This window comes from Diachasma alloeum, unplaced genomic scaffold, assembly GCF_001412515.2.
Source record: "Diachasma alloeum isolate Michigan unplaced genomic scaffold, Dall2.0 Dall_scaffold_00211, whole genome shotgun sequence".
Taxonomy (NCBI): Eukaryota; Metazoa; Arthropoda; class Insecta; order Hymenoptera; family Braconidae; genus Diachasma; species Diachasma alloeum.
The window spans coordinates 1,824,491-1,838,347 of record NW_021680376.1 but is presented as its reverse complement, the minus strand read 5'-3'; the positions used below and the strand labels follow the sequence as shown (position 1 = coordinate 1,838,347).

The following is a 13,857-nucleotide window of genomic DNA, read 5'->3' as shown; positions in this document are numbered from 1 at the left end:
GATAGGCCTTGCGAAACAGTTTCGTATATTTGATATAGCGAGTATGGCAGAATGGGGCTGACTCATAATAAGAAAATATAAGCTGCATGAATATTGAGAACAGAAGAAGGGAGTTTTCTCATTGTGAGTTGAAGCAGTGACTAGGCGATATTCAGACCTTATTCATTATTCCCTCTTGCCGATATTTTTTCCTTATTCCTCATATGTTTCTGTTGTGGGTCGACTTCAAGAATTATTATACATCGAGGGAGTTATTGTGAACATATGTATCAGAATTATTGTACCGCAAGGGTCAAATTTTTCTGATGACTGACGTTAAAATAATATACTAACCCCACCTATTGCCACCGATCGGTCTTCACCGGGGAATCCCCGCTTTCTCGGTAGAATTCATTGGAGGGATAATATATTCAGACAAATGCATTAGAATTTCATTTAGTGATCGTAGACTCTTTTTTTCAAGAGTAAATTTTGTCGTCCGGTTTAACCCTAAGGATTATTAAGCATAATGAGTTATTGGGAACATCTTCCTCGAAATTATTGTATCGCAGGGATAAACTTTTGTGATGACTAACTTCAGAATAGTATACTAACCTCACCTACTGCCACCGATCGGAGCCGATCGGTCTTCACCGGGGATTCTCCGCTAGATCGTTACCATTTATTGTATTTTATATAATAAACAATATATTTTGACAAGGGTGACACCGTTTTTTGTTTAAAGAAAATACTGCAGAATAATATTTAATTCACTGATTATAACCTATTATTTTCTTAAAAGTAGATTTCATCGTTGGATATCACCTTTAGTATTATTACACAGGAGAGTTATTGGTAACATCTCTATCGAAATTGGGCTACTGCAGGGGTCAAACTTTTGTGATGACTAACTTCAGAGTAGCATACTAACCTCACCTACTGCCACTGATCGGAGCAGCGGGGGTTCCCCGTTTTCTCACTTTTTTCAATTTAGTTTTTTCAATTCAATTTTTTCAATTTATTGTATCGTTAAAATATTTTGATAAATGCCCATCTAATCAACTCGACTCCACTCTAATCAATACTTCCTGTTGATTAGAGGGGGACGCGACTTTTTAGCGCGACCATTGTATTGCTGAATCCGCGCCAAAACGCCGGCGCCAAACAGTCCTGACCCGGTTTAGATAGAATACAATAGACTCTAATCGGTAAACTCTAATCGGAAGAACTTGACACTCCCATTCGTTTGCAACGAAGCTATCGGGAAATATTTGGGCTAGAGGGGTATTTGCTGGATCCTTCTTCTGATTATGATCTCTCCTTTCAGCCCTTCGATAAAAAGTTAATAGGAAAATTGTATTTACACATACCTGAGTGAATTTGAAACATCACTTTTGAAGAAACCATCAGAAAGCTCACTCTCAGAGAAATTCAGGAAAAATTCGAAATTTTCACCAATCATCATAAAAATCAAATCAACCAATACAGCTATCGTAATCATCTTTAAACTTATACAAATTTTTTGAAAATTCTCGAATAAATCAAAATCACGATTATTGTCATCGCCTTCATCTTCGAACTCGGTCAAAGGAACATCTAAACAAATTTTTTAAGTCATCATTCAATCGATTCAGAACATTTTTTTTAGTTATCGTCGGAGAACTGATTTTCGAAAAAATTCAAAAATTAAATAAACTAGTCGATGAATTAAATTTTAATTAATGGCGATCGATAGGGCTCAACAATACCTACATTTGGCAAAAAAAATTCAATTGCATCCATTCATTAACGATCAGTTGAAGAAAAACTTTGTTACATACGTATGGACGAGGTAAAAATTGCATTCTCCGACTTTTTGGATCAAAAACTCCAAAACATGAATTTGAACAATTACAAAGCTTCCATTCGGAAGCAAAAAAACATAATACTCAAACTGTATCCCATTTGGTGTGAAATTTTTCCCCATAGTCATGCCATAATTCTCCGTCTTCCAGATAAATAATGCAGTGGATGGCAGTTACCAAGAACATCTCTGGGAATTCTTTTATACCTAGGATGATGCATTTCAATGTAACGATAGATCCTCACTCACCAGAAAGAAGGATATACGGAACATTCTCCACCGTCTCATCCGTAACATCTCCCCCAACGCTCGACATGATTCACCTGCGCAACGTGAGATTATTCTTCAGCGATGACAAGGCAAGTGTCAGTGATAGGGTGGTGAATACAATGACGAAGATTGTTGTCAGTGAAGAAGTCAATGGTGGTGACAATATGACAAGTGAAATGACTCCTGATCGTGACGAAATCAACAATTGGTGGGCAATGATCGCTATTGTGCTTGTCGTTGGTACTGCTGCTGGTAACATATTGGTGTGCCTAGCTATAACGTGGGAGAGAAGGTTGCAAAATGTTACCAACTACTTCCTCATGAGTCTCGCTATCACTGATCTCATGGTGGCTATTCTCGTGATGCCGCTCGGTATTCTGACCCTAGTGAGAGGTGAGTCCTTTCATTTTTTATAAGGGTGGGAATGAGTATTGAGAACAGAGAATAGGAACATACGGTTCCTTACACTTCATGATTGATGATTGCCAGAGAATATTTTCATTCATTTCCGAAAAAATAAATCCGCCAAATTCGATTATCACATTCATGAGACATCAACGTGGGGGAGACTATTACGTGACTGAATCAGTTATGAATTGAGAAAGATTAATGAACGTGTGGGTATAGCTGCATGAATAATTGTAGGGGGGAACTGGAATTAGGTGAAGCATGATGGTGCCGTTATCTGTTCATGAAATCTCTCACCATCTTGTCTTCAATCTGTACGGAAAAGCTATCTTACTCGTTCATAACGCTATTTGCGAGGTGAAATAGAACGAGGTAAGGGATATGTCACGGGAGATGGAATGTCTTGGCAAGAATTGGTCAGAAATAATTCTAGAAATGTCTAGAAATGTCTCCGATAAGTCTTCAAAAGGTCTCGATCGAGTCTTGAGGCAGTCTCACATGTTTCTGGTACCTTGAGAAGTCTAAACCCGAATATTTCCCTCAAAAAAATGAAAAGTCTCATGCCCCAAGACTTTTACGGTACTTCGTGCGCGGAATGTTCGAAGTGTCTCGATAGAAGACTTTACATTATGTGGATAATAGTTGGTCACGAGATTTTTTTGAGGTCATCAGACTTTTTTTTCATACTCCCTAACCACCCCCGATTAATTTCCACCCCTAGGGGCGATGATCAAACAAAAAATGGCTTCATCAAATATTTTTGGTTTCGTGCGGTCCGAAAATTCAATTTTTGAGGGGAATTATTTTTCAATCTTATACTTTTTATCACCTTCTCTGCCTACCCCCAATCATTGTCATACTCTATACATTCCACGGAAACAGACGTGTCTTTATAATTTAATATTACGACTTAAATCCCATGTTGGAGGAATTTCTCTGTTATCCTGTCTGTTTTTCTCACCTCTACATTCAGCAATAATTTTTTAGATTGATATCAATTCACCCAGGATAATATCGGAATGTACTGATTGCCCAATTGTCCACGTAACGTAGTCTTCCATCGAGAGACTGAACATTCCGCGCACGGAATGTTCTTTCTATTTTTCTGATGGAAATATTCGATTTTAGACTTCCCAAGGCACCAGAAACATGTGAGACTGTATCAAGACCGATCGAGACGTTTTGGAGACTTATTGAAGACCACAATTTTACACGGAAATTAATAATCATTTTATTTCTGGTAAATTCTTCGTAACAACATTGACTGCTTGATATTTTAGTCACTGCACATTATGTTGTACAAAATAAAGTAATGACAAGGTCATACAGCAGAAAAATAAAAGCAAATAACTAGAAACAAGCAGAGGTCGTAAATAGCCATAGTACAACAGTGGGAGATTGCAAATAGTGTGTACGCAGGACAAACAACAAGAAAAAGAGCGAAAAGGAAAAATGAGGTTGAAAGAAAGGGAAGTCATACTATCAGCAAAATAGTAACCCAACAAAATAAAAAGAAAGGGAGCATGAAGGAAAGTTTGTGAGTAACAGAGGCAAGCAGAATATCGTCGGAGTAAATATCACAACGGTCAAATAACATTTTCGGAGAATTTCCCCCAGAAAAAATTGCCCGAACTACTTAGCTAACTTCAACTTCCAGCGAATCGCATTTCTTGATGAAACTAACAAAGAAAAATTATCATCACTCGTCCTTGTCACCTGCTCCAGCGGCGCAGAACTGGAATTGTAACGCTGAATGCACACATTAAATCGTTTTCCATCAATAATGCGACCGACTGAATTGCAAAGCGCTGAGATAAATTGTCCTCATCGGCAATTGCTAGGCCAGTCGGCCCAGCTGTTGCAATTTCCAGTTTCGCACCCGCATTTCAATATTTGCCAACATCTGGGCTAGTGATGTAAAAAAATTGCGTTCTAAATGGAGATAGAATGGATTCTGGAGACTTTTTTGACGATTAAAATGTTGGATTTGTACAGCTTGTCGATGACAGTGATGAAGGACGATATGAAGACACGGGAATATTCGAAGCCATGTGATGGGCTCCAGGATTCGATAGTGAATTGAAATTCGGGGGGACCGTCCACGATTGGGGGTTTGAGAATTCCCTAGTACGTGGAGACAGAAGCCTTCGTGACTAGCATCGATTATTTTCGCAATTACATATCGTTGAATGGATCTTCGCTTCCGTTTAATGTCCGTCGAGTGGAATAATTGACTCGGGTTAATTCAGTGTTCTAGTTGGGAAAGGAAATCTTGGTTATTCTGGCCACGGGAATTATATTTAAGGCTTCAGTATCAATTGTCGACTGAAGTAAAAATTTAATTGCTTTACCACAATAGCTTGGGAGTAACGTTTGATATTAGGAATTGTTACAACATTATGCTTTCTTCGGAGAGATTACGAAATAATGACTCATCATTGTTTTCGGCAGGGTATTTTCCGCTGCCAGCGATGTACTGTCTCGCCTGGATCTGTCTGGACGTACTTTTCTGCACAGCAAGCATAATGCACTTATGTACGATAAGTGTCGACAGATACTTGAGTCTGCGTTATCCGATGAAATTTGGACGAAACAAAACGCGGAAACGTGTGACCCTCAAGATTGTTTTCGTCTGGCTGCTCAGCATCGCCATGAGTCTTCCGCTCAGTCTCATGTACTCGAAGGTATGTATTTATTGCCTTTGCTTAAATATATTCGTATAACGGTGAGTCAAACTAACGGATTGACAAAGAATAGGGTTCTAAGAGTAATTATTCCTTGAAAAAACCCAATAAACTAGCCCCAAATAAAAACAACACAGAAATTTTCCGGGAATGATTTTCTGGAAAACAAGATAATACCAAAAATAGTTATAGATCGAGTGATAGAGTGAACATCGATACCAATTCAGTAGCGAAATGGTAAAACGATTCAAGTCGTTTTGGGCCTCAGCGGAGTTTTCGATGAATATCTCCGAATCTAAGGGAGATAATGAAAATTTCGTAATTACTTTTCTTGTAGAGCGAATTGAGGACTACAGAAAAGGTCCTAACGAAAGTTCTCATATCTCCCTTAGATCCCGAGATATTCGCTGAAAACTAGCCAATAGTGAAAATCGTCTTAAACCGTTTTACCGCTTCCACGAGAAAATGATTCTTCAATTGACCAAAACTATAGTGCGAAAGATTCATTAAATTTCGTTGGAGATTCTCTTTGCTGCCTCCAACAGGAAATTATGAAATTGCTCGAAGGTAATCTTCCTATTCTACGTTTGTTCAGAATATTTTACATTCCTTTGTAGTCTTGCCTGTCATTCCTTCTCGTGCTGAATGTTTACAAATTGTGAAATATACTGACTCAAACCGGGACCTCTAGATTTCAAAAACATGCAACTGCGTGATTGATTTTTCAATTTCAAAAAGGACTTCCACGATGTTTCACACAATAACGAAATAATGAATAAAATTCGCCTTGATTCTCTCAATTACACTGTTTATTCAACTTGTACATAGAAAAAAGGAAGTGATTGGAAACCTCTTGTTGCGATAAGTTCGTACGAAAGGAAAATGACATAATTGGTTAATTGCGAAAGCTCTCCATGAGTTACTCCTCGGTATATTCGAATGGCTCTGGTGGTTCTGCTTCCTTTTCCTCATCTGGCTTGGGTCCAAAGGCTGAGCCAAAAATAATAACCGAACATTACCACCGTATCGCCTGGATATGAGAAACCAACAAGTAAAACTGAAAAATTGTACATACCAGCGACTGGTTCCACAAGCTCTTCCTCCGAATCGGGCTTGATATGTTTCAACATGACAATTCCTCCAATTTGAATATCCTTCACTGGAGCGTACTGACTACCCTCAACAAGCTGAATAACTTTGAGTTGCTGACGAAGAATTCTGGCCGGATTCTGGAGAATTTCAAAGCTCGGCTCTGGCTCTCTCTTCTCCTTTTCCTCGTCCTTACTCTTCTTCTCCTTGTCTTTAACCTCTTTGTTCTCCTTATCCTCTTTCTTCTCCTTCTCATCTTTCTCTTTTTTCCTATCGTCTTTCTCCTTGACAGAGGATGAAGTTACCGCTGGCTCTTTAATTTCACTACTTTCTTTCGTCTCTACAGTAGGTGGATCCTAAAAGACATTTCAAATATAATTTCAAAGGGAGTGAACCGCTCCGAAAAAAAAAACAATTGAGTTCACGAAGTGCTGTTGCACAGAAGAAAAATGATATCCAATATGACTGCAGTAACACCCACCGTGCACGTAAATCCGTTGATTCATTTTTCACACATTTCTCTCAAGACGAAACTGGATAATAAATTCCATCAACTTACCACTTCCATTAATTCATGTGAGTGACGTACACGTCTCTCCGATTCACGTCTTCTTGCCCTAGCAGCGATACTCAATACAGCTGTTGTAACCTTTTCACGCTCCTCACGTTTCTTCTCCTCAAGAGGTGCTGGATATGCATAAACGCTTGGACGTGCATTAGAGCGAATCTCAAGTTTTGGCATTTTGAGTTGAGCATTTAGGCCTATCAAACAGGTTGGGGTAAATGCTAGAGCAAGACAGTGAGCTAGTGGAAACCAGTACCAGTACTGGGTAAATACGAGTGCTCCTACAACGGCCAACATATTAGTATGACCAGTTCGAGATTGTAGGGAGACAGTGACGTTACGTCCACCTGTTGAGAAAGATATGATATATGAGTAAGTTTTGCTTCTAAGGAAACAATAGGGAGTGAATGAGAGGATTCTTGGAAACTTGGCGGCAATTCAACTTTTCCCCCTTTCTGGTGTCAAGGGGACGCTTCCGCATTTGGTTCATCAATTATCAGTGACCGATCCAACGTTCATGTTTTTTCATGGTTCTCTTTACCAACTTTTTTTCTAGTGGCACTCTTTCACACGCACTTTACTCAAAATGCAAACTACGGTGCAGCCCTGCGTGACGGTAGTAACGCTTGAGAGCGGGGGTATCTCATTACGCAGTGTAGTACCAATAATACAGCTGAGGTATTAAATGACACTTTATTTTTCGCATTTTCGTGCTGCTTGAGTCTTGCAAACTCAAGGCACACCTGCGATTCAATGTTACGGATTGACTACAGTTTTGGTTTGAAAAATAGACATGGATTGGTTTTACATCATGTTTACTCCCACAAATTTCGAAAAGGTTCATTCTATTGTTGTCTTTGTCTTTTAAAAGAACAACGAAAACCCCTGATGAGGGCTTCCCAGGAAGTCGAAACTTTGGTTCATCTACAAGAATTCCTCATTCAATTATTCTTTAATCGTCTAGTTGTTGAAGACCACTGAGGCCAATACAGAGTCATCAACTCAAAATGGAATACCTCAATGGTCAAAAAACCTCGACGGAAATCGCCGAGGTACACCTGCGATTCAATGTTACGACCTGACGATACTTTAAGTTCGAAAAATAATCATGATTTTCACACATGTTGAAAATCATGATTATTGGCTAGGAATTTTGAAAAGGTTCATTCTATTGGTGTCTTTGTCTTTTAAAAAAACAACGAAACCCCTTGATGAGGGCTTCCTCATTTCATTATTCTCTAATCGTCTAATTGCTGAAGACCACCGAAGCCCTTACAGTCATCAAGTCAAAATAGAATACTTCAACGGTCAAAAAATCTCGACTCAAATCGCCGAGGTACACCTGCGATTCAATGTTACGACCTGACGATACTTTAAGTTCGAAAAATAAACATGATTTGGTTTTACATCAAGCTTTACTCCTAGAACTTTTGAAAAGGTTCATTCTATTGGTGTCTTTGTCTTTTAAAAGAACAACGAAAACCCCTGATGAGGGCTTCCTCAATCAATTATTCTTTAATCGTCTAATTGCTGAAGACCACCGAAGCGCTTGCAGTCATCAACTCAAAATAGAATACTTCAACGGTCAAAAAACCTCGACTGAAACCGGCGAGGTAGAACACCAAAGCATAAACGTAGATTGTCATAATCAAACTCACCAGCATCGATGATACCCTGAGCGAGGATGGCTCCGAACTTCGCCATGACGTCCTCATGTTTATCGATCACCACTTTGGCATAGAGAGCCCGAAACTCTTTGATTCTCGGACAAGTTGCCTCAGTCTGCTGTATGAGGATCATAGCAGAAGCAATGAGGGCACCTTGTCTAACAAAATTCACTGGATCGTTGGCCATGGGATCTAACAAAGCAATTGCTTCCTTCAGACCTGTACCAGCACACGCTATTCCAAGTGCCATTGCAGCGCCATATCTCACATGTGGGTTGTAACTCTCAGCCAGAAGAGAGACAACACTTGGGCACTGCTCCGGTGTTCTGTAAACATCAATAACAACTGCATACATGAAAACAAAGCATTCACTTCTGTCAAACAGATGTAGTTAAATTCCGCGAATCTTTTCTCAATCATTCAAATCTCCATTTGAGTATTTGTGTCAAGGAGTTTTCTTTGACGAAAATAAATTATTCTCCCGTGGTATTGATCCACTGCAATGTAAATGTGTATGGGTGTTACCAGGTTAAGAAAAAAAAATAATTTATGCTTCAGGATGACGCCTCCGTGCTGGTCGATGGTGATTGTCAAATACCCGATCCACTCTATAAGCTAATTGGTAGCATCATATGCTTCTACATCCCTCTCGGTGTTATGTTACTGACATACGCACTAACAGTTCGCCTATTGGCGGAACAGCACGAGAGTCTGAGTGGTGCACGGCCAAAAGGTTAGTTGAAGAATGAAAAATTCATTAATAGTTGGTACAACTCATGCATACAACATGAAAGAGAAATAACTTTACTGACGAAGAAATAACAAGGTGAAAAGAATGCAAACAGTGTGACATTTCCAAGTTGCAGGTTTCGACCGACAAAGTACATGGCGACGGCTGTTGGGTAACAGAGAAAATGGGGCAAGTAGTGAGATACCACAGCACACATCTGCAGCATCAACCGACACCGAGCCAACAACATTAGACACACACGATCTTTGGTTACCAGAGAGTGAACCACCACCATCGGCAATGGCGGCATTACGTGCATTTGGCGCTGAAATGCTGAAACTATCGAGAGGTTTGGAAGGTGGTGCACCATTTGGACTTGGGCAAGCATCGATCGCCACATCAAGATCAATCACACAACAGCAGGAGTATGAACTATCTACTCAGCTGCGTTCCAGCTTCAGAGTTGGGTGAGAAATCGATTGCATTGTTAAATTTTCATCCAACTTTTGGTTACTCTGCAAGTTGTAGGAATATCTGGTTGGTTTACTCAGCCAGATTAGTTGGACGATCATTTTCACTCGCATTCTCGTCCTACTGCGGAAAATTATTCCCGGCCAAATACACTGGAAAAGCGGGGGGGATAGCAAAGTCGGAAGCATCTCCACTTCCATTGTCAGGGATAGAATAAAGATTTCCACTGGGACTCATTTCCGTCGGACGAAAAAAAAGAATGAAGGGGAAAAATGTGAAATGAATTGTGCCATTAAAAGGCATTAAACACCATCAAGTTACCTCGCGTATTTGCCATTCTCGGAATACCACGAACATTTGCCAAGTTCTTTCTTACCCGTGTATTACTCTACCACCCTCCAGCCGCTAGAGTAGGATTAGATGGATTGTTCTAGAGCGTTGGATGAGTATTTGCGAAGCACGTTCTGCGGGAACATTCCGCGATATGAAACACCGAGAGAAGAGAAGTGCGAGGATTGGATTTGTTAAAGTAGAGCATTCACTATTCATCACTTCTGATTCCACGTTAGCTTCCTCCCGCGAACGATGTCTTTAAAAAAAATTGTGTATCCTCATAGGTCATTGCCATTGTGTTTTCTGCGGGAGTGATTCAATTCACGCACGAGTGCACTTATTCAGTAAAAATATCCACCGAGAGAAGCCGTGAATATTTTTAATTAAAAGGGGTAGTTGAATCGCACTGAAGATCAATTAATTCCACTGATGACAATGAAAAGAATAAATCCTCTGACCGGACTCTATAATACGCTTATTTGATCATAAAAGGAGATTTGTCGTTATATGACTGCAGGGGTTGCCTGATAAAATTTCTAATCGGGTAATGCCGGAGGCCGAGGCTTTTTCCCAGAATTGGTTGGGAAAGGCCAATAAGACCGAACTGCTGCAACAGTCTGATGTACTTTTTTTTTACCATAGGGTTTTCACCACTCACTACGAAAAGTCCTTGATTACTTGGAGGTATATTCGAGACTCTATTCATCTCCTCTTGAGCCATCAATCTGGAAAGATTCAGCGATTGCTTTCAAAGATTTATCTTTCTCATCACTTATTTGAATAATATTTCAGGAGCGGTGGAAGTGCAGCCAGCAGTGAAGCAGGCTCAAAGGTTAGTTTAACAACATTCCAGGATGAGGCTAACCAACCAACACCCTGGAGATCACGGAGACGTGCATATACTTACAACGAGGCATATCTTCAAAGAGTTATGCTGGATTCGCCCAAGGAGTTGCGCAAAAGAACCTTCAGTTTTGACTCAAGCGAGTTGTTAAGGGCACCGCCCACACTCTCCAAGAATGTCGCGAGGACTGAGATTTATCGGGAGAATTCGAAAACTGGGGAGAGGAGAGATGTCACTCTCCCCACAAGATGCACATGTCCGTACTTCGGGGAATCTTCAAAGAGGCCTTTCTCCCAGAGTGGAAAGGAAGTCGTCATCATCTCAGGCGATAATTTCAAGTCAATCAACAAAACATCGGAAGTTGGCTTGCATCGGAATCCGAGGAGTGAGTCCAAGAATTGCGAGACAGCCAACTCCGTCGTAACGTGGAGGACCGGGAGGAGAGGCTCGATGATTGGTAAGTGGATAATTTCTGTTATGTGAAACACTTGAGCAGTTAGCTGTTTAATTTGATTCTAGGCAGCACAAGAACTGTGCGAACGCCTTCGCGACCCGGTGAACTTCGTCGAGCAGCGACACTGAGAGCACAAACAACATCAACGATATTATCAAAGAGAGATGCATCCTCACCCTGTTTATTGAGATACACAAGCAGTGTGCGAGACCATCATTCACGTACAAGCAGTGTTATATCCAGAAATAGCTCGAGACATGGTAGGATCATAAGACTTGAGCAGAAAGCTACTAAAGTACTGGGTGTTATATTCTTCACATTTGTGGTACTTTGGTCACCATTTTTTGTCCTTAATCTCATACCAGCTGTGTGTCCAGACTGTGAAAAACAGATTAATAAGAAGATATTTGATCTTGTCACGTGGCTGGGTTATGCAAGCTCCATGATAAATCCTATTTTCTATACAATTTTTAATAAAGTCTTCAGGCAAGCCTTCAAGAAGGTACTTATGTGCCGATATAGAGAATCATCATGACGAACAACAAGGTAGGTGGGGTATGGGCGACCCGTTGTTGTCGTCACTGAAGTATGAAGCTTTGCTCGTACCGCCTGATTTCTTCGGAAATTGGCTTAGTTAAGATGTACTAGATTTGGTGGGAACGTGCAAACAGTTGTGGAAGTACGGGTGAAATGTGAGAGAGGCTCAGAGTGCAGGAGGCAAAATAAATACGCGGAAAAAGCGATAGATCAAAATAAAATGTGAAATCACCTTTGTCGCCTTCTGTGAAGGGGAGGATGGAGAACCGAATTTCTGGATACATTGAGCGAAGGAACAATCTCTGTACATTTAGCAAAACAACCTATTTTTAGAGACTATATGATACTCTAGATTATTGTTACTGCAATCACTTTACTCGTTGATAACGATTATTTGTGACTAGCCTACTAGGGGATAATGTGGAACTTTCAATTACTAGTATGTCGTGATTAATGATGCAAATTTTTTTATAGTATTGGTTATATTTTCAAGACTGGTGTTTGATATCTGAGGTACTAACCAATTGCTGAGGAATCAAGTAGTTGTAGAGAATAGTTTCAGCGCGTTATATTAAACAAACATGAAGTACGAATTAGTGAATTATCATGTGACAAATCTGCGAAAAAGACGAAAAAACATTGTTGTGCGATATCATAATAGAGAATAGAATACCCGTGAGAAAGCCAAGACGATCATTGCGATAATCGAGATAAAAATGTAGCAATGAAATCATTAGCTGTCCGTTGATTGATTGAATTCAAACGAACTGCGTGTCATTAAATCAATAAAAAACAAATGGAAATTGAAATAAACTCGAAATGAAATTTTCACCTCGTGATTACTAACTCCTTCACACCCTATCCTTCCGATGAGCAAGACAAGACCAGTATTCTAAGCTGAAGAGGCCTATTCAGAGTGATTCGGGTGCGAGGAATGTGAACAGCTCGGATTCTATCGTCCATCACCCCTCATGTATTCTCAACTCAAGTGTTGATACAAGTCTAACAAGCACTCGCACAGTATGCGCCATTATATTTTTCGTTGAGGGTAAAAAAATCACCCCGCTAAAGGGCTCAATATTGAAGCCTTCCACACAGTTCCAGGAGTTTCACCCCCAACCTCACTCGACGCCTCCCAATATACTGCTTGACCTCGTTAGAGAGTCTTCCATGAGATATGGAGTGGACTATCCCCCGCCCACTGGGGTAGTGGTAGAAAAAGTACCTTCTCCAAAGTGTAATTTCCACTCAACTTTAGGCAGTTTTCCGCGAGGCTGAGAGGAGTTTCAGGATATTAAAAGAGGAGTGACATTTTTAGACAGTTGTTTCGTCATGAATGTTCCTTTTCAGATGTCGTGAGCTATCACATTTTAATCATTTCGAGTCGCAAGACTCTCTCAAGAGTGAAATACGATTGGAGTTATTATTTTAGTTGATAAGGAAAGTTGTGGCTACCAATGAACAGTGATTTATTCAAGATTAGGTGAGAAAAATCCCATTCACATCAACTGATGCTACGACAGAGTGAATTCTTAAGCCGCAAGTTAAGAAACTCACACTTTAAAAATGTTGATATCTCCGTTATAATAGTAAAATGGTATTAAAAATCCCTTGGCTGAGATTGCGGATGGTTAAAAAAACAATGAAAATGCATAAATTATAGTAATATCGTGATATTTCACAGAAATGGCGGCAATTAAAAGAATAGGTACAATGGAAATGGCATTGATCCTATGCTCGTTTTGCAACCAACTGTCAACTGGTAGCGGACTAAACGCATGAAAAAATCATTGAAAAGGTTGGACTGTCCAATTGAAATATAATTTCGTGGCTCGAGATATTTTTTAATGTTGCTTTATCCCAAATAGGGTACTCACGATGTAATTAGTTCGGATATAACTTTTCCATATCATTCAAATCACGAGACGATAGGGACATGTGTCAAACGTGCATGGGGACGAATGAGCGAGCGTAGGGACATGG

The 13,857-nt window shown here is 40.0% G+C and overlaps 2 protein-coding genes across 2 annotated transcripts in view; one reads left to right on the top strand and one right to left on the bottom strand.

Annotated features, from left to right (window-relative positions):
* The first annotated feature begins 1,980 nt into the window (after nucleotides 1–1,980).
* On the top strand, nucleotides 1,981–12,645 carry LOC107036839 (muscarinic acetylcholine receptor gar-2). Its single transcript, XM_015255049.1, has 6 exons — nucleotides 1,981–2,485; nucleotides 4,952–5,184; nucleotides 9,064–9,238; nucleotides 9,372–9,702; nucleotides 10,832–11,340; nucleotides 11,403–12,645. Exons 1-6 carry the CDS (start codon nucleotides 1,981–1,983, stop codon nucleotides 11,870–11,872), a joined length of 2,223 nt encoding a protein of 740 aa, XP_015110535.1. The 3' UTR covers nucleotides 11,873–12,645.
* LOC107036838 (26S proteasome non-ATPase regulatory subunit 1) overlaps nucleotides 5,976–13,857 on the bottom strand; it is a 25,144-nt gene continuing 17,262 nt past the window's right edge. The window contains exons 10-13 of the mRNA XM_015255047.1: nucleotides 8,497–8,831; nucleotides 6,833–7,185; nucleotides 6,260–6,629; nucleotides 5,976–6,174 (exon numbers count right to left, since the gene is read on the bottom strand). Of these exons, the coding sequence (XP_015110533.1) occupies nucleotides 6,104–6,174; nucleotides 6,260–6,629; nucleotides 6,833–7,185; nucleotides 8,497–8,831 (1,129 nt within the window). The 3' untranslated portion in view covers nucleotides 5,976–6,103. The remainder of the gene's footprint in view (nucleotides 6,175–6,259; nucleotides 6,630–6,832; nucleotides 7,186–8,496; nucleotides 8,832–13,857) is intronic.